Consider the following 25,780-nt stretch of genomic DNA (forward strand, 5'->3'; position numbering starts at 1 on the left):
ATATAGCAGGCAGCAATTTCAGAGGCCGAGCAATAATATTATGACATATTGCTTTGCCGGCCTCTTTGATGGCGATGTTAGGGACTTTTCTTATTTTCCTATCAAATACGTAAGTATTTAAATAGAGGAAAGTTTTATGTGAAAGTCGCTGTTCATGTAATTTTTACACGAGGATTTTAGTACATGCGTTGTAGGAAGCTAGCTTTGAGTTTTAAAAAATGTGGGATATAAAGTACTTATAATAATATGTAAACAGTAGAAAACGGTTGAAAAAGGAACTAAAACTTCACAAATAAAATGACTACTGTGTTCTCAAGCATTGTATGTCAAAAATGTGACAGTTCAACTATGCGGAAATTAGCTCCCTTATTTGGGTTTTACCCTTTTTTATCACCAAAAAGTAGGTACTTAGGTACTACGCAGATGGCACATGTATTAGGTATTTTAGGTGTTATCAAACCAACTAAATCCAGCACCATTGATCTATCTTTTTATAGAAAACATCATAATTACTCATATTGCGTGAAAAGAAAATTACAGAATTTTCAACATTCTAGGTATTAGTTGAAGTCATTCATCAGAACGACATCAGTGTCGCTGTAGTACCTAAATATCTACTAGAGATTATTAACGCAAATATAGCAAACACATATTTGGCTTCGACTTCCTATAATACCTATTTAGGTTATTCATAGAAGATACATACACATAAATCAACTGCCAACATTTTAGGTAACACAAAAATACGAACAGCATTTGACATCCCTCGAAAAGCGCGGGAGACGCCATATTGCGTCGCCATGACTGTAGGAAGTGACGCACGTGCCTACTTCCGGCGTTTCGTTCCACGCTCGAACATTGCCAATGGTCGAGCTGTTTAATTGTTCAGTTAATATTGTTGAGGCAACATGACGTTTGGCAACTTTGTTTTTAAGTAAATGGAATGACACTGGCCAGTCTATCAAGTTCGGTTGAGACAGTTGAAGATCTTAAATCAAATTTTAAAAGTTGCCAGTACCTAAGTGAAATTAAGAGAAACTAAAGTTTCGGGAAAAAGTTTGTCAATAAAAAAGCCTGCTAAACATGCCAAATCGTTTTTAGAATAATTGTACTTAATATGTGTAATAGTTGTATTGTATTGTATTTTAACTCTTTATTCTTCATATAAACACATGAAAATATCAGTAAACAAGAGAAAGAGAGTTGTTTATGTTTTTAAAAAGGTTCATCCAAATTATACTCTCACCAAGGTCTCTATAAGTACTTACTTGTAGGCATATTTTTGTAACTATGGCCGCATAGATCTTTTTGTAGACTGTTCACCAAAAAAGTATCTAAGAATAAGTAAGAATTTATTCAAAACTATTTTACCTTTTCAATAGGTACCTACTTACTTGTCACACCCTTCGTATTAAGCGTCCATTTACTTTTAATATGCTAAGCGATAAGAACTGCCATGTGCATTCATGCGAGCTCTAATTTGATTACCTGCGCCTTCATAATAATCAGTTTAATGCTATTAACTTAATTACTGCCATATTTATAATTCCATATAAAGTAAAACTTGACGCCTGGCAACACCCAGGCTTTTTTTACGTCATTTTCATGTTATGGCCGTCAGTTTGTATTATACGTACCTACCTACCTACTTGGCATTTGATAAGATAATACGTGTGACGTTTTTCATTAGTATTATAATAAAAAATAAGTTGGTATTACATGAAGAATAATTGTCATACTTTTTCCATAGAAAACTTAGGTATACTTAAAAATTGTTATTCATTTATGTATCTATGGGTAGAGTACCTACCTTATGTAGTACGTCCATGACCTACCTACGCATGTGGGTGATTAAGAGCTCTAGTATTAAAATAGAATATTGACATTCTAACATGATCCATAAGAGTTACGTAACTGTCTGACAAACATACAGCACACAGCCTAAATTACTGGGGCTAGAGACATAAAGATACACAGCCTAAATTACTGGGGCTAGAGACATAAAATTATGATGTGTCAAGGCGCTTCTGAGTTCTGAAAGTAGGAATAGCTACCGCTCTTTTAAAACACCGAAGCTGCACGCTTAAGCTATAACAATATGTGTCTACATATAATAATATATATCAATCTTTTCTTTGGTCTATGCCTACTTATCTCTAAAATAAGATCCAATTAATTTTTGCAAGATAGCCGCGTCTCACACTGTCAGCATTAACATAAGGCCAGCGGTTTAATCCAATATACCTTTCCAGGTATGGTTTTCCAATCGACGAGCGAAGTGGCGAAGGGAAGAGAAACTACGCAGCCAACGGCGTGATGCACCAGCGCCGTCGCCGCCCGCGCCGCCTGCGCCGCGACTGCCCCTCAACGGGGGCTTCAACTCCATGTACAGCCCCATACCACAGCCTATAGCTACTATGGGTGATACCTATAGGTGAGTCGGCAGCCTATATCACTCTGCAAAGGCATATAAATTATGGTAGGATTTATGAGAGTAAGTATGGTAGGACTTCACTCTACTGGTCATGTTTTTTTTTCATGAAAATCTCAGATGTGTCAGAGTTCGAAGCTAAAGAAGGTTCAAAATTATATCCCTCGAAAATACCTTTCGAAAATGTTAAAAATATCTAGAAATGTTACTACAGAACTACAGCTCAATAGTAAATTGTGTCACGCGCCATTTTACCCGAGCCGCTTATATCCACCCGAGCCGCAGGCGAGAGTTGATAGTTAGGTCTAAGGTAAAGCAAGATGCATGAAAACGTTATACACTATGTTCACTCTGATTGCGAGAAAATTAAACAGCAGCACCAGTGGAATCCAAACGGCCGTTCAATTAACAGTTCTTATTTTCCATGCATTTCTATGTATTAATTAAGTTATTAGTATTGTCTCGTTTTGTTAATTTATTAATATAAAACACAAATTAGGTAAGTATATATTTAAATATATAAAAAAATAATGAAATGAAATAAGTAAATCAAGCCCATGAAATGAAATGAATCATGTCGAAAGTTAGATCCGGATTAATTTATATTGCGACCTTATCTTTGTACAGTCAAGGGCAAAGATATCGACACGGCCAAAGGTACAAAAATATGTATACACGACTTTATGCACTTAACATTAAGACCGTGTTATAAATATTTTTGCAACTTTGGCCGTGTCGATATCTTTGCCCATGACGTACCTATATAATTTTCATTGCTCTTATTTCTTGAATGTACCTTATATTGAGGAAGTTACTCCAATATTTTTCTAAGCCTAAATTTACTAACGTAGGTAATTTTATCAAAGGTTGTAAACACTTGCAGCTTAAATACCTACTTCACAAGAGTCCTGAAAATACGCGACTTCAACAAATATAAAGTTAAGGTTTTCTCGGTACCAAAGTGCTTTGAACTCGCATTCTTGTACTACTAGCGCCATCTATCATCGAGTGGCGACACTAATTAAATTGCGCGCGAAATCGAGCGGCAAAGGTGGCGCCTTGCGTTTCCCGCCATGCACCGAGACGCTGTAAGTTCCGGAGCCGAAGGTCGCCCAACCTTCCACTTGAATTGATTTTTAATAGTGAACTACGGGCTTTGGCTTTTGTCGCGGAGCAAATTAACTTACCGGGACGAGAAGTTTACCCTTTACACACGACGGAATACTATTTTAACACTTCTTCAAGTTCAGGAGACACTTTGATGTAATGTTTACAGATTCTTGTGCATTAGTAATGCTAACGAAAATTTTTCTTATTATAAAAAAAATATGCCTATTTTTTCTCATGACAATAAACATCAAAGGAATTTTCGTTTAATTTTGCGACTTTTACGAACACGAGCAGATTCTAATTATTTACGTAGATGTTTTGATTGCATTGCATCCACCCTGGTTCCGAGAGCAGCAAAGCCTCTTTTTACATAAATTATTTACAACGTGTTTGTATACTTCGTCATGTAAGTACAGTTTCGTGGTTTTAGCTTTAATATGTATTGTTTCCCCAGTTCAATGTCGGGCGGTTTGTCGTCATCGTGCCTTCAGCAGCGGGACGGGGGCTACCCGTACATGTTCGGTGACGTGCTCGGCAGTGGCGGCTACTCACGAGCGCCGGCGGCGCATCAGCAGCACGCCGCGTATAGTCAACCGCAAGCGGCAGCCAGTACTGGTGAGGAATTTGCTTCCTTTCTACTAATACCTATTAAAAATGCGAATATTTGGATGTTCAAATCTTAAAATACTTTTTTTCTTGGATAATCGTTTAATTTTCGCGCGATAGCTATCTGAAGTGAAAGTGAGGCAACGTGACACAAACAAAAAAAAAATATTTCGCCTTATACCTAGTTGCTGCAAGATAGGATATCAATCTTGACACACAATTTAAAGCATTAAGACATATCAGGGATTTCTTACATTAATATTTTATCACGCGAAATATTTGACTCAAGTAGAAAGAGCTCAATCTTGATTTGACAAAAATTTGTCTATCCATAGATATATTATGTACCAACAAGCTTTAAAAAGTAGTATGTTTTTAGTAAATTAGATAAAACACCCATAGACTACACACCAACTTCTATTTTTTTATCTTCGATTTGAATTGATGATTAAAAATGTCTTTAACACTATTGACTCTTGTCTCCCATATGCCACCGAATTTGGGTACATTACGATCGGGGGGCTAGCAGCTGATGCTAGATAACGTACTCAGCAGCAATTTCTATTTCTAAGTAGGTACCAGTGGGCCCTACATTAATAGCACTGGTGTTGAAACAGTTGCTGAAATATTTGTCAAATTATGATGAATCAGATATATGTTTTCGTACTTAAGTAGATACCTAAATAAGGCAAAGATAGGCAAGGCATTTATCTGGTTTCATAAAACGAACTTTAAAATTATGGTTACGTATGAAATATTAAATGAAAATATTTCATATCTACAGAAAATATCTAAAAACGTTACAAAACCGGCAAAATCAAGAGAGGCCTTAGAAAATATTTACCAACTTCGTAATAAAATGTAAAAAACGCTGAGTCAAGAGCAAGGGGCGTCTGGCGCACAAGACCGCGACATGACGGGGAAACAAAAAATAAAGCGGGGGAAAAGGAAAAATAAAACGCGAAAAAGGGAAAAATAGGAGTTCAGGCTCCGATTGGATTTGCCGTTGTCTGTTCCTTACAAATGGGTTTTAAATTGATTTTGAATATCGAACGCTTTTGTTGACTTATTCAATTGCGGTCGTATTAATTTCAACACAACACAGTGCGTGTAACGCAAACCTTCACCAAGCACGCCTACGTTTTTCACAACAACGTGTTCGTATGCTTTTGAACAGTTAGTGCAGTGCAAGCATTCAAAAACGAACAACAAAGGCTTGGAAGTGAGCTCAACATTCGTTTATGAGTAGGTAAAGCTCAGAGAACACTAAACCCATAGCTCGTTTCAATGTTCCTATTGGTAAACCAACTTGCTCTTATTCAAGCTTTTTAATGCTTGATTCAAATTCTAGATTGCTTGAATGATCGTTAGATGAACGTAAGGACGAGAGGTAATGTATATGTAATGTTTAATTGTTATATGACTCGGCTAATGTATTGTAATCTTGTCCAATAGTAATAGTCCATAGACAAGATCAAACTATCGAAAATACAAACTGAAACATAGATGCATAGAAAAACCAGAAAAGAGACCAGCGCTGGGAATCGAACCCAGGTCCTCAGCATTCCGTGCTGCGTGCTATACCGCTACACCACCACTTTTATATGTTTCAGTTTGTATTTTCGATATGGATTTTACGGGATGACCGTAAAAGTAACAAAATTTGAAGTTGAAATAAAAAATACAAAAAGACTCCAAAAACCAATCTTAAGAACAAACTACTTATACTTTAACTCGCGGATTTACACGTTCCAAAAGGCCACCTCTTTATTATGCGCCAAAAGAAAATGCCAAATGAACATTTCCGACGGCGTGAAACGCTAAACAAATCCACGATCCAGATTTATTATTCAGAGAACAAACCGTGAGGCGTTCCCATTGTTTTATAAAAGGCAGTAACTTTTCCATTTGATATTATATATCACGCGGCGGACATTTTTAGCCGTAGGTGGCGGAAAGCGGCATGAATTATTGTTGTTGGGGCATTGTTCGACGAGTTTCAGCGCGAACAAAAGAGTTTTCCATTCAAAATGCAGCGTTTCATTTAGTCTTGCGCTTTGGGTGCACTGCGTCCCAGCTTCGCGGAATATTAAATAATGTGGATTTGTTTTGTTTTACGTTTTTGGCGCTTTGTAGGTTACTTTGGCTCGGAGTTTTTTATTACTTCGCACGCTATACAACAGATTGTATACATAAAAACTGTTAACGTTTGGCTACACGACTATTCCTTCAAATTTATTTTAGAAATACCGAATTCGTTTATCAGATCTACTCCTCTAAATCTTTATTTCCTATCTAAACGCCTCCTCATACTTAATCCACAAGTTCATTTACAGCACCGCCTGACTCATTAAAAAACTATGTATATAATATATTTTCAAAGAAGCCACCGACTTACATAATTGTCTCTACTTTACATATAAAATATGATAACGCGGGGAGTGTACGAAAGTGCCGACAAGCAATTTCACAAGCTGCCTACCAAAAACAATAACAAAAGCTATAAACTATGAAGCATAGACACAGGCCATTGACTAAGCCGCTGTTTAGAGTCGATAATAGCGTAATGAATGTACGCACCCCTTTGCCGGCTGGGTGTTATCGCGCGATGCACGCCTGGGGAGGAAAGCCAGATATTTAGCGCTAGTTATGTGATGGAACGTGAGGGAAATTCTAATATCGGTCATTTTATAGCGAACCTAACCTAAAGTGCTATAGATCTTTGAGATTTATTTTCAAAGTAAACGCGATCAAGTATCAGGTATTATGGTGTTATGGTAACATTTGGTTGGTAAATGTAAATGACAAACTTACTCGTAGTTAAAACGTAGATATAGTATCATGTCAGAAATAGTGACTGAAGGTTTGTGTATCCATGGAACAGTCTTTGATAGCCTAGGTACTGGGGCGTAGTCACAAAGTGCTTAACATTTTCGTGAGTACGTAACTGTATTATAAAGGCGAAATAATAATAGATATTTCATGCGGTTCTCTTCGAAATTATATGAGTACTAAAATTGAAACATACTACGCGTATGTACTTTTTGCTTTCAAGAACATATCGATATGTTATAAAATCCTGCGATCTATAAATGATCATCATGAATGTATCATACCGAATTGTTATAAGCATAAGATACATCCCGTCACCAATTTAGATCCATTTGATTTACTGTACACTGATTTTTGCCAGTCCTATATCAAGTACATAGGGGGTACACATTCAGCTTCATGACATAGCCAGATAACGTGATCGTGTGTAATAAACGGAATCCGCATCCTATTAGACATATGGCTGAGCTGATAGTTGAGCTAATAGGTTTTACGGGGGTATACGTTTTAGGTATTATGTACATTTAACCTATGTAGCATTAACTTGTGATTATGATTAAATCATAAGTCGTTTACTAGCGCGTTTGAGTAGATGGAGGTTCAGGGCAGATGCAGTAGGTACCGAATGTATCTGCTCTTGTGTTTATAGACGCATAGATGCCATTAGGTCGATGGAATTACTGATTTAAAGGAATATAATATAATATCGAAATGGTACCCAACACCACCACACCACTGTTCATCCTTCATTATATGTAGCATAAAAATGGTGAAATCAAATCTTCGTTTGAGTTCACAAATAAAAAAATCTATCGTTTACTATATTAATTACTAAGGTTCTTGATCAGAAATAAGGAGTTTTCATATTAAACTACACGTCAGATATGCTGAAAATTCTTCATCTCCTTTAATCCCTTGCAAATTCCATCGCAATAGAAAAGCGATTGCACATTATATTTCTATTAACCCCACCCTTTTTGTCGTAGGTGTAATATCGGCGGGAGTGAGCGTGCCAGTGCAAATACCTTCGCAGGGGCCAGACCTCGCGTCCAATTATTGGGGACGGCTCCAGTGATCGCAGCTTTTCGGGTTCCCGCACAGACTGCTACCGATGCCCGAGAACCCGAATGACACGCCATCTAGCGGCGAGATACCGCACAACTACGCCGACGCGCACTTAACCATGAACGCCCTTAACATGACGGCCGGACACGACTCCGTACTGTCCGGCGAAATGCACGAAAACTCCGTATCGTAAGTTTATTTTAACCCGCATGAACCAGGTTTCGTTTAAACGGTTAAGCAGCAACTGATGATGTTCAAACCTAGTGTTAAGCGCGCACAGTAAATTATGCAGCGATCTGCAATTATCACACACTATAATTTAATTTTATTGAATACTTTTATTGAGCAGCATAGTTTACTGCGTACGGTCGATTTTAAATAAGCTAGGGAGACGTTAGTGTAAATATAAAACAGCGCCATCTATGGTTGAGTAGCGGAAGTTTCTTTGTGAACGCTTCGCTGCGTCAAAGCGGGGAAATACTTGTAAATAATTGTTTGTGCCAACGTTCTATAATAAGTGTTATGCGCCCTTTGCGTGTACAACCCTTTTATTTCTTTGATGTATGCAATAGGGGTGACAAGTATTAATGCAGTTGGGAAAAGCGCGGAAACGCTTCGTTACAACGATTTAAGTTGGCACCCCTGCACGCGCCAAACTGTCACATTAACAAATTGCATTTGTATTATTTGTACAATAATTGTCACATCATTTGTAACATCATGTAATTAATTTAATCTATTTATTTACTTCTATTTATAATAGGAATCAATATTGCTGTGATTAAATTAGAATAGATTTATTTTACCACAAAATTGTTGTCGTGAATTCATGGATGGAAGGCCAAAATTGCATTACATTTTTTGCAAGACTGGTTTTACATGTGATTGGTATATTACTGCCTCCTAAAGACAATTCACAATTTAAACAAATGAAGAAGATACTCTCATTTCTTTTTAAAAGAGAAAAGCTCAAAGCAATTGTAAACGTAGGTAGCGCCATCTCTGTGCTTCATGGGTGAAAATAGTGCGCAAATAAGAAAAAATACCGCTAATTTATTCCGCTGGGAGCGCTGTTTACACAATACTGTTACTGATACATACATACTGTGCAGAATTGCAAATCAGTACTGACATTTGGCATAATGCCTTCTGTATTTTTTTCATCATATTCATTAAAAACAGTAATTTGATTTATGGTCTCTCAAGCTAGGCTCGTTGGGTTCCAATCAGTTCGTTACCTCTTGAGTTTTTAAAATTTATTGTGCAAAATTTTATTCGTACAACGAGCATAATATTAAAGGAAAAAATCGGGAGGAAACCTGTATGTTACCTGTGAAGCAATTCAACGGTGTGTGTGTAGTTCCAGATTTACACTGGATCCGCATGGGAACTACAAACCTTCTCATTCTGAGAAGTCTGCCTGTACCATTATCAAGACAAATTAAACAAGATTGCCACATTAAAATACGAGTATATATGCAATTGAACATAAACATGAAATGGGTCTCTTGCGAGATTGTATGAAACCAATGACATGTAGACCTAGCATTATAATTTAAATAAGATTTACAAAATGGTGCTGGTTCACAGCAGGTTCTGAATTTTACATTTTAATTATATGTAAAAGAACATTATATATTTTCATTGTAGTTAATGAAATGAAACGCAATACTGACGTGGTGAAGGCGGTATGACATAAAGTGTATAATTGTAATTTAGTTTTAAGTGTAAAATAAATTATTACTCGATTATAAGTGCATATAGATTGAGAAAATCACAGTGAAATTTAATAAATATCGCATTAACCATTATTATTTTGTTTTATTATGATACAAGACAAAGACGAACATCCACATTCATGTCGGGCCAACGCCTGCCAATATGTATCTAGTAAGTTGGTGTCAATACATAGTTCTCACTCTAACGTATACTAGCTCAGATTGGCCAACAGTAGGCACACAAGTTGAACAAGTAGGACAAGATCAGTGAAAACTAAAGACGGACCGTTTTTTTTGCCGGACTTGCGGTCTTGTATGGCTCACAATGAATGTGTGTACATGCACCGGACACTTGTCCGGCGACGAAACCATAGACCGCTTGTAGACGTCCGTTGTTTTTACCGGACAATGGACCATTTTTTTGCCGGAGTTGCGGTTTTGTATATACGGTGAAAACAACGGACGGCTACAAGCCACCTAACGATGACTATAACCATAAAAAAATACGGGTCAGTTGACATCAATTGACCCAGTACCGAAGTAAGCAAAGCATTGTGAGTACTAGGCAACGGATAAACACCAAAACTTGAGGATAAACATTCGTATTTTTCATATAAATATCAGAGAGAGACATCAAGTTTTGCATTCAGGTTCTCTATCCACTCTGCTATTCGGTCCGGTCATATCATTTAGGCGAAGTAAGTATCTATATTTTAATAAGCATTCAAAGCCATTGGTAATTAATTACTTTTTTTTGCAGTCTTCTAGCCTCTAATATGCCACAACGAACAGTCCCTGGCCTTCCAGCTTTTCATATTATGTGAGTATACTTGACCGAGTGAGCGCTAAGCGCGAGCGAAGCGTCTCAGTTTCAGGTTGGGCAAAAATGTTTTTAAATATCTGTTCAGCAAATATCTGGCTGTTTTCCTTTACAGGTCATTTCGTGGGCAGGTTCGATAATTAAATATGAGGAATTTTTCAAAATGGCGTGGCGTAAAAACTCTCACAGAGACACTTAGTATTATTTACATTAGAATAACGTAATATATTATAACTAGTTAAAGCAATTATCACAATTTTCGGAAAATCAACCTTCAGGTAAGTATGGACAGTTGGCGAAGCACTATTTCAATTATATATTTATATTATCACAAGTGCCTTCGCCACAGCCGCAAAAATATCATTATCAATTTAACAAGTCAATATCACAACCCCAAATAAAGTTATGATCATTTAAAATGACGAATGGGAACACTCGAGTGTATCTAATACCCCAACAATGGGCTAATAAAGTGCGGCATAAAATATTATTATTAATAACCTATTGTGACATAGCAGATGTTGAGAAAATTGGCACAAAACACGACTCTATGCAGATGTGGTAACCCTGACTTGCAAGCGTTCGAAAAGCTGTGTTATTGGGCGGGCGCTGACATGTGTGCGTAAGTTTTACATAGGGGACGCTCACATGTAAAGCGCACCCTCCGTTAGGGTTGAACAAAAGGATGGGATTAAATGTTGTACTCGTATTGTAGCATTATAGTGATCTGGGCACAGTATGGTGAATTTTAAACGTTACGTGAGGTAATTATTAAAGAGTGATTATAGAAATATAGTTTATTTAAACAGCATTGGCGGATATTTTATCATAGATTTTCAACTACGGAAAGCATAATTATTAGGACTAATTAAAAAATACACATTAACAGGGTATCTATAGATAAGTACAAATTTTAACAAATAGTTGTAGTATCCAACTTAAAGATATGCAAAATCGAACCTTGTGCGATAAGACCTACGGTTACATTTACATTTGACTTACACTATAACTGATGATACAACCATATTATAATTATATTTACTTAATAAGGCAGTGAAATACAGCAAGCCTTTCTAAATAAGCTCAATTTTGGAATGCACGATAAATTCAATGCAATAATTATAGAAAACAGTTATTGCACATACTAAGAAAATCAGGCTAAAATCGGAGCAGTGGACGATTTTTTTTTAAATTAATTTTACTGCCATTATGAAGCTTTTACTGAGTGATGTCACAAAGTATTTTTATGACATGGAAATGACTATTATAATGGCCAATTAAATTTTAATTTATGTCTCTGGGTACGGCTTAAATTGGTTCCTATCTCGAATTTCAGGTCACAGTATCAACAATTACACATCAGGGTAGTTTTATAAAACTAAATTAAAAAATGTAAGGTTTCCAAACTACACATTTCTCAAATGAGTGAGCCTTAAATATTCCCTGTGTCATGCGCAACTCACCCCACACACCCTATAATGGAATTCTATCAAAAACACGCATAGTTAAGGCCCCTGTCTAACAATTGTAGATTATCTACGCTTATAATTGGTTTAGATTTTGTCTGTCCATCCCTCCGATACTGCATTTGATTTGAATGCTTAATCTTTTTCTATAGATTTTCTGAATTCTGGTTAAACGGATTGGGAGTTTAATTTGCAATGTTATAAAGCTTTTATTAAGTTTGTTTTGTTTGCTAAAGTGTTTAGTCGCACATATGTCTGTGACTTTTTGTCGCTATGTATCTCCCATTCTAGCTATTGAAGAAAGAAAGAGACACATGCATTTAAACACTAGAAATAAGAAGTAAAAACGTCTAGCCTTTTCGATTTAAATTTTTCAAAACTACGCTTACAATTTTTTGTCAAAGAAGAAAAAATAATGTAAGATCTTATAATACTAGTATCACTAAGTATGTGTGTTTAAAATGGAAGCATAAAAAGTATCAAAATGTATATTATTTTGGATACGCGTATGAATTAAATTTTACTAACCTGATTTTTGATCCCTAGTGGGGGTTCCACATCATCATCATCATCAACCAGATTTTTTGTCCATCACTATTTATTAGTAAGTACTTTGTTGCTATGACAAATTAAACAAAACACAAAAGACATATTATTTAAGTGATAAAGGTAGTAGGTACTTTAGCGCTGCTAGTTATTAAACTAGCAGACTGGACATTTTCATATTCCGCGTATCATATAATAATTATTAATCATAATTATTAAATATAGTACATACATAAAAAACTATCACAAATGGCAACAGTCTTAATAGTTAAAAATATTTGGTTGCAATAAGACTAAAATTAAAACTAACTAATGCCAAATTCACCATTTCACCACTTCAAAAATTACCTACATAAATCTTCTCCAACCATTCAGTATTGCAGCAAAAGATAATTTGATAGAGTTCAATTAGTTGGACAATATTAAACGGTAGAGAACATACAGAGCACTGACTGAAAAAAGTTCCATCGATGCACAAAAATGACTGTCGCATAACAGAATTCATACTCATTAATCATTAAACTAGTGTTATGATTTCAATTTAGTGAACTCCATTCATTAGCATTAAAGAAAAACATGATTTAGTTGATTCGATTTGTAGCATAAAATTACTGGTGAAATGGTTAAGATGTGACGTTTGTATTTAAAATCTTACAGGTCTTTCACACAACTAGTCTATATGCACAGCCGTCTCTTTCCAACGTTAGCGTCAGAAAGAGACAGTTGTAGTTTTCTGGTGGTCAGCCAAGATGATTACTTTAGTTAATCAACCGTAAAGAGAGCCTAAAATTAATAATATAATAATAAAGCATATTTATATAAGTATCATTATAAAAATAATCATAGCCGTAATCATTTAAAATACCTAGTTATATCCTTAAATATATTGTTTCCCAAAAGCGAGATCAAATTTTGAAAAATTCAATTGTTTTTAACGATTCTAAGCGTAAGACATAAAAATGTCAACCTTTATATTATATGGATAAGCATAATGACAGTGAAAAACGTTTTGTTAATCGCAATCACACTTTTTCTTTTTATGAAACGACGAGAAAGAGATAGTGAATCAGATTATCTGTTGGTTTATAAGAATCGAGACTGGCTTCTGCTAGTATTTAATTTTATTCTTTGGTTTTAGGCCAGTAAGGGTGTCCTTTCGTTTGTAGGGATTGCTTGAGGTGTAGCTCTGCCAGATATAATCGGAGTTGACCTGAAAAATAGAAATAACCGTGTTAGTGTTAGAAATTAGTGAACTAAAAGAATTTCCTTGCTCACCCGCGACCTTACGATAGCTAAGCTTATGCAAATTATGCGTGTTCATGCAGTTCCTCCACCTCCACACTGTAAGAACACACACAAATCACACAAACCCATCTATCACCACCACCACACTACACTGACGCGTTTCGAACTCAACCAGAGCTCATCTTCAGAGTGACACAACCGTACACCATGCTACCAGTTGTTAGACTAACGAACCACAACCACCGTTTTAACTTGTCACTGTAACTCCCCAAGTACCCACATACGTTTTATGAAACAAAACAAAACTACCCACAATTTATTAATAAAATTTTTAACCGTCCTTCAGAACTACCTTGATTTTTATTTATTTACTGTCAAGGCATGTTTTATTAACTACCATTGCTGAAATTAGATCCAAGCCGTAGCAAGGGAGATGAAACTAAATTTACCTGCTCATTAATAATAGACCCCATACTGTGGTATATGGACCTCCGCAAAGTAACGCCTGATTCAAGAAATTATTTAAAAATAGTTCTCACATTTTGAGACATATTTTTACTATTATAATATTTTATGCTGTGTAAAAATCCTATGTCTTGTTAATATTATGAAAAATGCGAAGGTTTGTGAGTACGAGTGCGTGCGTGTGTTTGTTACTCATTCAAGTTAAAATGGCTGGACGGATTTCGATAAAATTTAGTATGCGTAGATAGCTGGAGATCTGAAATAACAGAAAAGCTACTTTTTATTCGGATATTCCCACGGGATAGGGATAAAATCTTGAGATCGTTTAGTCATAAGATTTGGCACAGTAGTTTTTTAGTTTTTAGTGGAGCAACAATAAGTCGAAGGTACCATTTTTGGGAATCCACGAGAATTTATTTGTTTGATAATTTATGTTAAAACGAACTTGGACGTAATTTTGTCTTTAGATAGCTGGAGGTCAAATTCAAAGTCAAATACTATCAAAATATCTTTATTCAATTTAGGCTATGACAGACACTTATGAATGTCAAAAAAATCTACCAGCTCTAGAAACACATCCAATACAATAGCATTACAATGACTCTTTATTGTATACCAGAAATAGTAAGCGATACAGAAAACAGGAATGAAAGGTGGGGTATATAAGAAGCGTGTTTATTTCGGTGTTTTGTTTAGTGTGTATAAGGTGTACATTTGTACAAAACACTATCAAGTGAGGGTCACGCAGCGAAACGAAAGTGATGTCCAATGCTTCCGTCTACTCTTGACAACGGTCGCTGCAATGAGCCCGAAACGTTGATGTGATTTTAGAAATATATTAAAGTAGGTAGGTTGTACTATTAATTCACCATCATCATCATCATCATCATTTTATCTCCGGGCTACACGGTATATCCAGTGTGGGCAGAGCCCCATGTTTCTAGTAAAACGTACGCTGCGTGGGGTCTTTTTATATCAGTCAGGAGACCCCCTAATTTTTTAATTATATTATTTCTTATAGCGGCAATAGAAATACACATTATGTATAAATTTCAGCTACCTATTACGGTGCTTGAGATACAGCCGACAGATAAACAGACGGACAGCACCGCCACACTAATAGGGTTGTAGTTGTATTTGTCACCCTTCGGGCATGAAACCCTAAAACACATCAACGTTTAAAACATGCCATAACATGTTCCTTTTTTTACCCGACTGACCGAAGGAGGGTATGAACACGTACCGTGAGTTGGTAGTGGGGCGGACACCATAGTTGTAATCTTCTGGTCTTTCTCGAATGTTTCTTGGCGGTGGGGGGAAGGGCGGCTTGCCTCTGTTGTGGTAGTGTTGGAACAAGAAGCCGGTGGTAGCTAGCATCACCCAGAGTAAAGTTAGGATGGCATCTGAGAAAAAAAAAAGTTTGTATTTTTTTTTATTTGATTTTATGGCCTACATGCATCTACCGTGAGCCAGCAGCTTTGACTAAGTCATCCGTTTATCTCTTTGGTGGACGTCCTGTGCTGCGCTTGCCCATCGTCACCATTAGAGAACTTTTCGCCCCCAACGGCTATCTGTTCAGACTTGCCCATTGCCACTTCAACGAGCTAATTCGCTTGGCTATGTCGGTGACTCTCGTTCTTCTAGCTAGTCAAATATTTCCCCTTAGCAAAAAGGTAGTGTTAGAAATATCTCATTTTTTATCATCATCATCATCATCATCATCATCATCATATCAGCCGTAGGGCGACCACTGTTGGACCTCCAGTCGCTTCGATTGGCCTGCATTTACCTTGATCCCGCGGCTTGAACCAGGTCATCGGTCCATCTCGTTGGTGGACGTCCTACGCTGCGCTTGCCGATCCGCGGCCTCTTCGAGAACTTTACGGCCCCAACGGCCATAAATCATTTATTAGTACATTACTACAGAGGGCGGGAAGCAACGGGATGCCGGCCGAATTATGAACATGCAATGAAATAAAAATAAAAACTTTGATACTTTGGAGTTTTTTTGAAGTCTGATCGCCATGATCTGTGCCACAAATTTATGTGGAATTGAAATTAAAAAAGAGCATCTTGCAGGCAGGCCTGCAATTTTATATGAAATTCTATTAACGACCTCACGTCTAGCTAGCCGCACCTGAAACGTGATACTTCGCAGCCTATTTAAAGGAACATCAATATTTCATTGCATGTTTGAAAAAATATTTATTATTATGTATGTAAGTAAGTGTAGGTAAGTACCGTTAAGTTCGAAAGGCGTTGACAGCACAGCTAAGTTGAACTTCTCCACAGTAGCACGCCTCACAGTATTGATGATGATGTACTTCAAATTAGACCCTAAGCAGTAGTCGATAGGATATATAGCTGCGTACGCGCCGAGAATAGCACAACATAGCACGTTAGCTGGGTACGTAGCGGTGACCAGAGTTAAGGATGCTATAAACATTATTAAGAGGAATATCGTCCAAAAGTTTAGATCCTCCATTATCATTACAAGGCCCCCTGAAAATAAGGAAATATTTTATAGTGAATGTTTCTATAAAGTTTTCCAAGACGTGAGGTTTTCTTTGATTTAAAAAACTGGCCATGTCGGACACAGCCAGGATAGGGTTCGGTAGCCGTTACATTTGGTTGTTTTAATATCTAAGTGTTTTATTTTCATATAATTTTACTACTAATTATACTATCGGTATTAAACAAGTAATATTTTTGTAAAGATTTGTATTTGTATATAACATCGCTCTTTTACTTGTGTTATCAATCTTCTACCATATTCTGTATGGTTATGTTCATCAAAAAAAACATGACCATTGCAAGGGGTAAGTTTATAACTCACACGAAAAAAATAATGTAAATTCTTTCCTATTTAGAATAAAAAAAAACTTACCAGGCATCTGGTTATAGAGTACGCAAGCCGAGAAGAACCCAAAGTTGAGGGTGCAGAGCAGGACAGAGAATACTGGAATACCGTAGAACCACCAGAATGTTAGCCAGATGAATCCGAACAGTATGCCGGAGAGAAACGAGGCCCCTAGGAGAGCTGCAACAGATGAGAGGGAGGGGGCGATTAGTATAAATAAATATATTTCAATGAACTACAAGTTTCGTTAGCAGACGTGCATCATGTTGAGTGACGAATATAAAAAAAAACCTTTACAAAAAATATGCATTCGAAAAACATAACATAACATAACAGTTGGGTAAAAAGGACCAAAAATTTAGCTAAAAATAGTTCTGTAAATTTATTTAAAGGTGGTGGTGGTGGGTGGTTTTAAGGATTTCTCTTGTGATAAACAAGGGTGTTTTAAACCCATTCAAATTCGACACATGTGGCAACTGAAAAATATATATTTTAGCGAGTGAAATGTGAGCAAACCCCATCCTAATAGACACCACAATGAACAACATCTGGCCACCTGAATCCCACCAAATAATAAATAAGTAGACATAAGAAACAGTATGACTAAACTCACGTGCTTGTTCGATCTCGGATATTATCGCGATGAGTATGTAAGTGACGATCACCCCGGATAGCATCCCGAAGATAAACATCTCCGTTTTGAAGAACCGGTGACCGAAGAAGCATACAAAGAGGCCTAGGAAGAGAAGCGAGGCGCATAGCAGCTTCGATAGAATGTCGGCTATTGGAGAGGAAAAATAATGTTAGGTATTTATTTGAAACGTTTCGAGAACACGTAGAAAACAAATGTTAAATGTATTAATCGCTTGGGCCTGTGAATCGTTGGTAGGTACAATCGAGGGCATAAATATCTATACAACTATAGCGTCAAATATATGCATAGGTAAACTTTAATATACTTAGTGGCAAAAAGGTGTATAAATACTCGTATATGACCCGGACTGTACAAGAAAGCAAGCGGCAAGGAATGACGAAGTCGGGTTTCGCCAGCTTCTGGTTTTTGTTCTGATGTTAATATTAAAAATATTTTTCATCTCTCCTGTTCGGAAAGTTTAATTTTCATGAGTAGATAGCCGGGTGGAAAATTGCGTTTTCTTCTCTAGGGTGGAAAGTATTTTTTTTAAATTTACGTCAATGACACTTTTTTTTCACGTTTCGACATGGCCATCTAGATGCACGTCGTGACCAAGAAGCTTATATACAACAGTGGAGGTTGAACGCCGAACATCCGTTTAAAACAAGAAATTTCATCTTTATTACGTCACGAACATATTCCATCTCTTTCTTTAGTTAGGTTAAGAAAGAGATGGATGTCATTCGTGAAATGTGAAAGAAAGAGATGGAATATACAAATAAGTAATAAAAGGTAAACCTTCTTCGTTCAGCGTTCAACCTCCAGTTTTGTAGGTATATAAACTTTTTGGTCGTGACCAACTAGATTTTTTTTTATACTCGGCCGAGGCACCGTTGGAAAAGGTACCGTTGGAGGCTGGATATCACTCTCTTCTCACTTCGTTCGAGCGCCTGAAATATCTCAGGTGAAATGGGTCACTTTCCACCCTTGGTTATCAATCTACTAATAACAAATTCAAGAAAGCTTTGGGAAAAAGAGCTTTTTTGATCTACCTACATCTATTGCACATTTTCTAGGAAGAAAATAGCCTACTATAAACTAGTCTTTAAAGTGGCGGTGCTGTGCTTTATGAGGAATGGCAGAGTCGGTAGGATATTGTTAGATAGGTCTAGAAGCACATTTTGCCAAAATTACGCCCGTAATGTTGTTTCAATTACTAACAGCACATTTGCCGAGATTACGTCACATTCAGGCGCAAATACAACCGAATTTAAATCGGATATTCACCAAAGTTCCGTGGCTGATCATAACAAAACGTGAAGTAAAATCGGCTAATGTGTTGCTAGAATTTTCAATACCCAGCAGGCGTAATCATGCTGAAATTATGTTGCGTAATTTACGCTTCTGATGTATTGTATTGTATCAGCGGAATACATTGGAACGCAAAATGAAAAGCAGCAGTGCTACTACGAAACTCGAAGTTCGTGTCGTACCGTCCCTCTCGCTCTTGTACTAAATAGTATAAGTGTCAGAGGGACCGCACGACACGAACTTCGAGTTTCGTAGTAGCCCTGGAGATCTTTGATCGCGTACCTTCGCTCTGTAAAACAAACTATATAAAAGCACTTACTAAGTAGCTCGCAGTCGTCCTCAACCAATGGTGAGCAAGCGTAGTTGACGATTGGTACGTAAACCGAATGTTTGATGATTTCTTTTAACACTCCAGAATTGTTAACGCCAATAACTTTAGTTGCTACTGCGACGTACACGGAACCTGTGCCAGGGTATGCACTAAGAGTACGCCGGAGATTTGTCACACTTGTCTTTGGGATCTAAAATTAACATAAAAATATTCTCAAGCTATAAACATAACCAGAGGCTTTGTCTAATGCACTCGGAATCACAATCGTTTTCACTTCTTTCTGTCACACGGTATAGGGTGAGGGTAGACAAAGATGGTGAATGCAATTGTACGGCCACAGATTAAAATTCGGTCGTCACTATACATAAATAGATGTTTAAAATCGCGATGTTTAAAAGCGGATGATGATTTCGTTATACTGAACGTAAACACACCTTTAAATGTTCAGGATTTTTTATCTGTGGTATTGTGGTTGACAAAGGTCTACGTTCAAAATAGAGTCGTCGAAGTCGGTTCACAGCCGGCGAAGACATCGATGGACCATACAAAAAAAACTAGTGGTGAATTGACCGCCTCCTTTTTTATTTTCTTATACATACTTAAGGAGTCCGTGTCGTACCCGGTTTGGCATGGACCCATCTGCTCCCGTGTGTGTCGTAAAAGACTAGGGGACTAAGAAATCTGATGTGAGAGCGGGCAGCAGCGCTCTCTATTGTCAACTACAAACTCCGTACCTACTCTAGCATTGCGTTGTGGAAGGCAAAGGGAAACTACCACACTATTTTCCCAAGAGAGTCATCATAGAGGTGCAGTACTCTGCAACCGACGACCACTACGGAGTGGTCGTGTCAAGAGTGTAGCGACTCATCATCATCATACTCTGCAAAGGGAACGCAGGAGCAGCCTGTGGCCGCCGATCAACCAGCGCAGAAAGTTATTGCGCGTGATGATAGCTTTACTCGCAGTGAATCGGAAACGCTTTCTAATAGCAATCGCAATCAGCGTGGGACCGTTCCTGTGTATTCAAGCTGCAGTAGCGAGGGAGCTGGAGTACCTGTCTCGGTTGGACAAGACGACGACGCCTGAGAAGGTGTTCGAGCAGGTCCGCGAGGCAGTAAAGGCCCGGTTACAAGGAGCCCAGCTAGAGCTGTCCATCATCCCACTCGAGTCTCAAAGGGCTAACAATTTGAGCTCATTTAGACTCCAAGTGCCTGCCAAGCACCAGCAGATGTTCCTGCGCTCCGACTTCTGGCCGGAGGGTGTGGTGTTCCGTCGTTTTAGGGTAGCGCCGAAGACGACGTTCAAAAATCCCTAACTATTCCCTAAATAAATCATCAGCCAAAAGACGTCCACTGCTGAACAAAGGCCTCCCCCTTAGAACGCCACAATGAACGACCACTCGCCACTTGCATCCACGTTGCCCGCGACTCTTACGATGTCGTCAGTCCACCTAGTCCAGACTGCCAACGCTTCGTATTGGACGAGAAGACATCCTTACCGAAAGAAGACTATGCAACTAAGAAGATAGAAAAATACTTACAATCTCACCGATCTCCTTTATACTATCAAAATTCATCATGGCCTTGATACCTCCGAAATAGGTATCGATACTAAAATCCCTCTCAGGCAGATAGATTCTGTAGAACTCCATGTCCTTGTTACGAGGTATGTCGCAAGATATACTGAGGTCATCTCTTGGGGCTGCTCCGTCGACGGTGATGTAGTCTTTATTGGGAGAGATTTCGGTTTTGAGGAAGGGGGCCGTTGGAACTGGCATTTCCATGTTACATCCACCAGGTATTGGGGCTAGAGAAACATAAAAAGTAAAAATACGTTACATAGAACTTTTTGAATTCATACGCGTAATGATTAGAATATTATGTATCTAGAACTGCCTCGCCCCGGCTACGCCCGGCGCGGGTGCAACTTTTTTAACTTCATCAACTTGGAAAACCGCTGATACTATCGTTTTCCCGATACTTATTATCGTTTTCGGTAAATATTCAGCGTTTTTGCGGCGTTTTTTTTCGTCATTACCGTTTCAGCAATCACTATTGAAAGAGATGATGATCGTGGTTATATTTTTGTCAAAACTAAAGACAATACCGATCCTAAATTTTGCGTGATAAAAAAATTTTGCAACTTGTCCTTCCGTTGTGCTAGTAAACGTGGGATGGTAATGACGTTTAACCGACCGGTTGAAACTCTCGAATATTCACCCTTTTACAGTTCACTATCTCTAAAATAGGCTAGTTCCCTATCCCACGGGAACTCCGAAAAATCTTTCCTTACACCTCCATGATACTTCAGATATGTCTGCCAAATTTCAAAGCTCTAGCTCCAGTGGTCTATGTGTTGTCTGTCATCAGTACCACGGGCTTCCCAAACTTATTTGTTCTGTGACGCCCTTGGGACTTGGGACGCCCTTAACCCAGTCCCCAAAAACACTTACCAATTTTAGTACTAGCCTATAACAGTTAATCTATCAAAAATAGTGTTTTAAAAGTTTGTAAAGTTCGTGTTTATGTATCTAGGCGACATAAAATGACTTTTTATGTTCTAGTGCATAAAATAAAATCTTCGTTTAAGACCAACGTAAGACCAAGGTAATCAGGTCAGGTGTCAACAGCCACAAACAAAAAAGTTTGTACATATTTTTTAAATAATTTTTAATTTCTATAAAACTAAAAATCAATCAAACCAATCATAATAAATCAGTAAAATTAAAAAAAATATATTATAATAATGCATAAAAAATAAAAGGTACATTAAAAGTGAACTATTGTTTCCACTGTTGCTATTTCATTTCCTCGCAATCTAAGTGAAAAGCAGAGTGTAAAACTCGAGCATTAAACCCATTTTCCCCTCGACGTGTCCATCCACCCTCGCCGTACCGGCTCGGGTGGGGTCGTACGACTGGATGGAAAACGAGCAAGTGGGTCTCCTGATGGTAAAAGATCACCACCGCCCATAAACATCTGCAACACCAGGGGTATTGCAGACGCGTTGAAAACCTAGAGGCCTAAGATGGGATACCTCACGTGCCAGTAAATTCACCGGCTGTCTTACTCTCCACGCCGAAACACAACAGTGCAAGCACTGCTGCTTCACGGCAGGATTAGCGAGCAAGATGGTGGTAGCAATCCGGGCGGACCTTGCACAATGTCCTACCACCTGCAAATATGAATGAACGTCTTGGGTCTCGTTTTGTGCTCTTGTTGTACAATCTACTATTAATTACTATTTAGATGGACATTTATATTTTTTATTTAAAAATAAGAACGAAATCAAAACATATAGGTAAGCATAAAAATAAAAAGAGATCAACACGCGAAGCCCCTGGGTCAATGTCGCGACGCACAGTTTGGGAAGCCCTGTGCTATGATAATCAACTATTTTTTATGTCCGTAACTGATTTGTTCTTAATAATTATACTTGATTAAATAGAAAAAAAGACAATTAAATTAAGAGATCTATGTACTTTCTCGAGATCAAATTACACATTTCATTTACCAGTTGCAGTCAGCAACATATTAAAAGATAAAGTACCCTAATTAGTAGAAACAGGATCCATAGTTGATTAATACTTTTTTCATGAATGCACAATGTATCTACATAGCTTTATTTACACAATGATAATGTCTTAGGTCAGTGTCATGATAAATGGCAATCCATTTATCATGGAGTATTTACCATTTCAAAGTAAGGGCAATAACTTACATATACATACATAAAATAAATACCACTAGTCATTATCCGTGGACAAAAATCGAGGTAAAAAAATATTATAAGTCAACATGTACCTCTTTTAGCTATTAGAGGATAAAACTGTACAATATACAGATGACTCACTAAGTTTTATCCTTTGCACATCACTCAATGTTTTCTGTATAGTCAACTACAAAGATATTGTACATACAAAGTTACAAAAATACCTATACATACATTAATATTTTTGTGACTGACCATATCAATATCTTTGTAGTTGACTACGTCAGTATGTTAGTACTCCGTTAATACAGTTTTCATACATAGTTTTGAGGATATTTTGGATAAAAATACAGAAAAAAAAAACTTTTTGCACACACATTTCTGCGACACATGTAATAAGGGGAAACATTTTTAAATAAATACATTTTCCTTATATCAGTTTGAAGGATTGCTGACTAACACAAAATTTATGTAAACCAAGCTAATTTAAAATGTTTTGAACTAAACTACGCAAAAAATAATACACAATCCACCAGAGCGTAACTAAATAAATAATAAATCATAAATAAATCAGGGCTTTGGTAATTTTCATAGGAATTACCAAAAATTACTATACCTACTTACATACAACCGATTGACCTAGTCCCAAAGTAAACAAACCTTGTGTTTATGGGTACCAGACAACGGATAAACATACTTAAGTATATAGATTGATACATAGGTACTTAACTTACATATTCAACACCCAAGACTCAAGAACAAACTTTTCTATTTTTCATACATATATCTGCACTGACCAGGAATCGAACCCGGAAGCACAAGCTTCATAGTCAGGGCCTCTAACCACTGGGCTATCTGGCCGACATATTTATAATATGTATCAGTACGATAAGGTAATGCTTAAGTATTGCGATAAAACTTTGTTACTTACCTGTATTGTCATAGCCATGCACAGCTATTAGTATTTTCAAATCATTTTCATTCGGATTAATAATATGGAATATAGCTAATGGGTCTACTGGACTGTATAACCCAACACTTGTTCCAGTTACAGTAGAATTAATTGTTGTATTATTGTACATAGTTATATTGTACAAATAGCTGTGTGCTTGAAATATAATAAAAGAGACATTCGGATTGATATTTATGAAATCAAATTGGATAGCTGATAAACCCTTGATTTCAATAATGTTGCTGTATAATTCCGCATTCTCGGGTGTGGTGGTTTTGTTGAGCTCTATAATAAATGTTTGCCCTGAAACAAAAAGTATAGATGAGTTTGTCTCACTCAAAGGCTCAGGATAGCGGTAGAAAGGGGTGACACGGCCTAGATTTTGGGATTGATGCCCGTGACATTTCTCGACAATGTTGTTGTAGAAAAAGTTGAGTATTAGAAACAATACTATGATTTTGTTAGAAATAAAAAATTTATACAAGCTTTTTTTTGTACTTGCCTTGTCATCTAACCTAATACCTATGTGTACTTTTATCAAATTTTGACTCCATCTTATTATTGGAAGTGAATCAAAGCTAACTTGCTAGATTTGAAACAAACAAATGAGGTGAAGAATAAAAAGGCATTGCAATCTAGTCAAACCTCTCCAAATATGGATTTAGGTAGCAAATATATTAATTTAAAATCCCTTTATAGTATGTTTTGTCAAAAAGTTGTCAGTGCTTAGCCAAATGGTCCATATTTATGAATTCTAAATGCATAAAAATTAAAAAAAACATTGCATATAATTGAGAAACTAAATCTAAAGTTAAGAAGTTAAGTAAAATATCCTTATGAATATTTCTTAGTTTGGTTTGTATTTTTTAAAACAACTTGTTTGTCATTGTCCTATACTTACAACTTTTTTGGTAAGTATCATAATTTTAGAATAGGATCTATTTGGTAGTTGCTAAACAATAGAAAGAAGCATATCAATAAAACTAACAACCAACAAAATTGAAGACAACCTTGCAGCAAGTATTTAATTTTTTTAAAATGTAAATAAAATATTTTACCTACAGCTAAAATATCACATAAGTACCTTGAGCATTGGATGAAGCACAAATACAAAATATCACAAAAATATATGGAAGCATTTTGTTTCTTCTTGAAAGATCGTATCGTATCACAACATGAACATGACTCACAAACACTCGATATGATATGTAACAACACAAGATGATGTGCAATGGAGTAGGTGTTTTTATAAACCAATTATTTATCCGGACTGTCAACAGAAATCAGCTGTGCACTAAATTTTTGACAGACACAAAATTTCACAGAAACACATTTCCCTACTTGTTACTAATTCAGGACAGTTCTCATTTTTACACAGCGAAATATAATTAATTAATTGTAACTTGTATATTTATAGGCATTAATTTTCATGGAAAAAAGACGAACGACGTATTCAACTAATCAAAACAATGGCATGTGAGTGAAGTCAAGTGAACTGACAGGTGGGGTGGATGGATGGCTGGATTGACATTTAAGAACGAATGTTGAATGCAAGAACGAATGAAGCAAAGTGCATGTTCGGTTGGCAAGTAAGAGAGAGAGAGTAATATAAATGTCTACAAGAGCAAGCGAGACAGATATTGCTATGAAGTGCTGCAACTTGAGTAGCGAAATACA

At 36.9% G+C, this 25,780-nt stretch overlaps 2 protein-coding genes across 9 annotated transcripts in view; one reads left to right on the forward strand and one right to left on the reverse strand.

Annotated features, from left to right (window-relative positions):
- toy (paired box 6 protein twin of eyeless) overlaps positions 1–11,260 on the forward strand; it is a 79,589-nt gene extending 68,329 nt beyond the window's left edge. For all 7 annotated transcript variants that reach the window (XM_074098561.1, XM_074098564.1, XM_074098562.1 and 4 more), the window contains exons 8-10: positions 2,253–2,434; positions 3,996–4,156; positions 7,966–11,260. In XM_074098561.1, coding sequence (XP_073954662.1) covers positions 2,253–2,434; positions 3,996–4,156; positions 7,966–8,054 — 432 coding nt within the window. In that variant the 3' untranslated portion in view covers positions 8,055–11,260. The remainder of the gene's footprint in view (positions 1–2,252; positions 2,435–3,995; positions 4,157–7,965) is intronic.
- A 104-nt stretch (positions 11,261–11,364) lies between these two features.
- Positions 11,365–25,613, reverse strand: LOC141435758 (transmembrane 7 superfamily member 3-like). 2 transcript variants are annotated; one of them, XR_012452219.1, is made up of 10 exons: positions 25,188–25,613; positions 24,083–24,406; positions 20,981–21,246; positions 19,429–19,630; positions 17,778–17,945; positions 17,192–17,344; positions 16,546–16,806; positions 15,548–15,707; positions 14,289–14,560; positions 13,704–13,804 (listed from the first exon to the last, which is right to left on the reverse strand). XR_012452219.1 is itself a non-coding variant. In XM_074098554.1 (9 exons), exons 1-9 carry the CDS (start codon positions 25,240–25,242, stop codon positions 13,729–13,731), a joined length of 1,665 nt encoding a protein of 554 aa, XP_073954655.1. In that variant the 5' UTR covers positions 25,243–25,612; the 3' UTR covers positions 11,365–13,728. The 2 variants fall into 2 exon arrangements, 1 of the variants encoding a protein (XP_073954655.1); XM_074098554.1 differs by lacking the exon at positions 14,289–14,560 and having other exon boundaries at positions 11,365–13,804; positions 25,188–25,612.
- Positions 25,614–25,780: the final 167 nt, after the last annotated feature.

The sequence above is a fragment of the Choristoneura fumiferana genome, chromosome 15 (assembly GCF_025370935.1).
Source record: "Choristoneura fumiferana chromosome 15, NRCan_CFum_1, whole genome shotgun sequence".
In the NCBI taxonomy this organism is placed as follows: Eukaryota; Metazoa; Arthropoda; class Insecta; order Lepidoptera; family Tortricidae; genus Choristoneura; species Choristoneura fumiferana.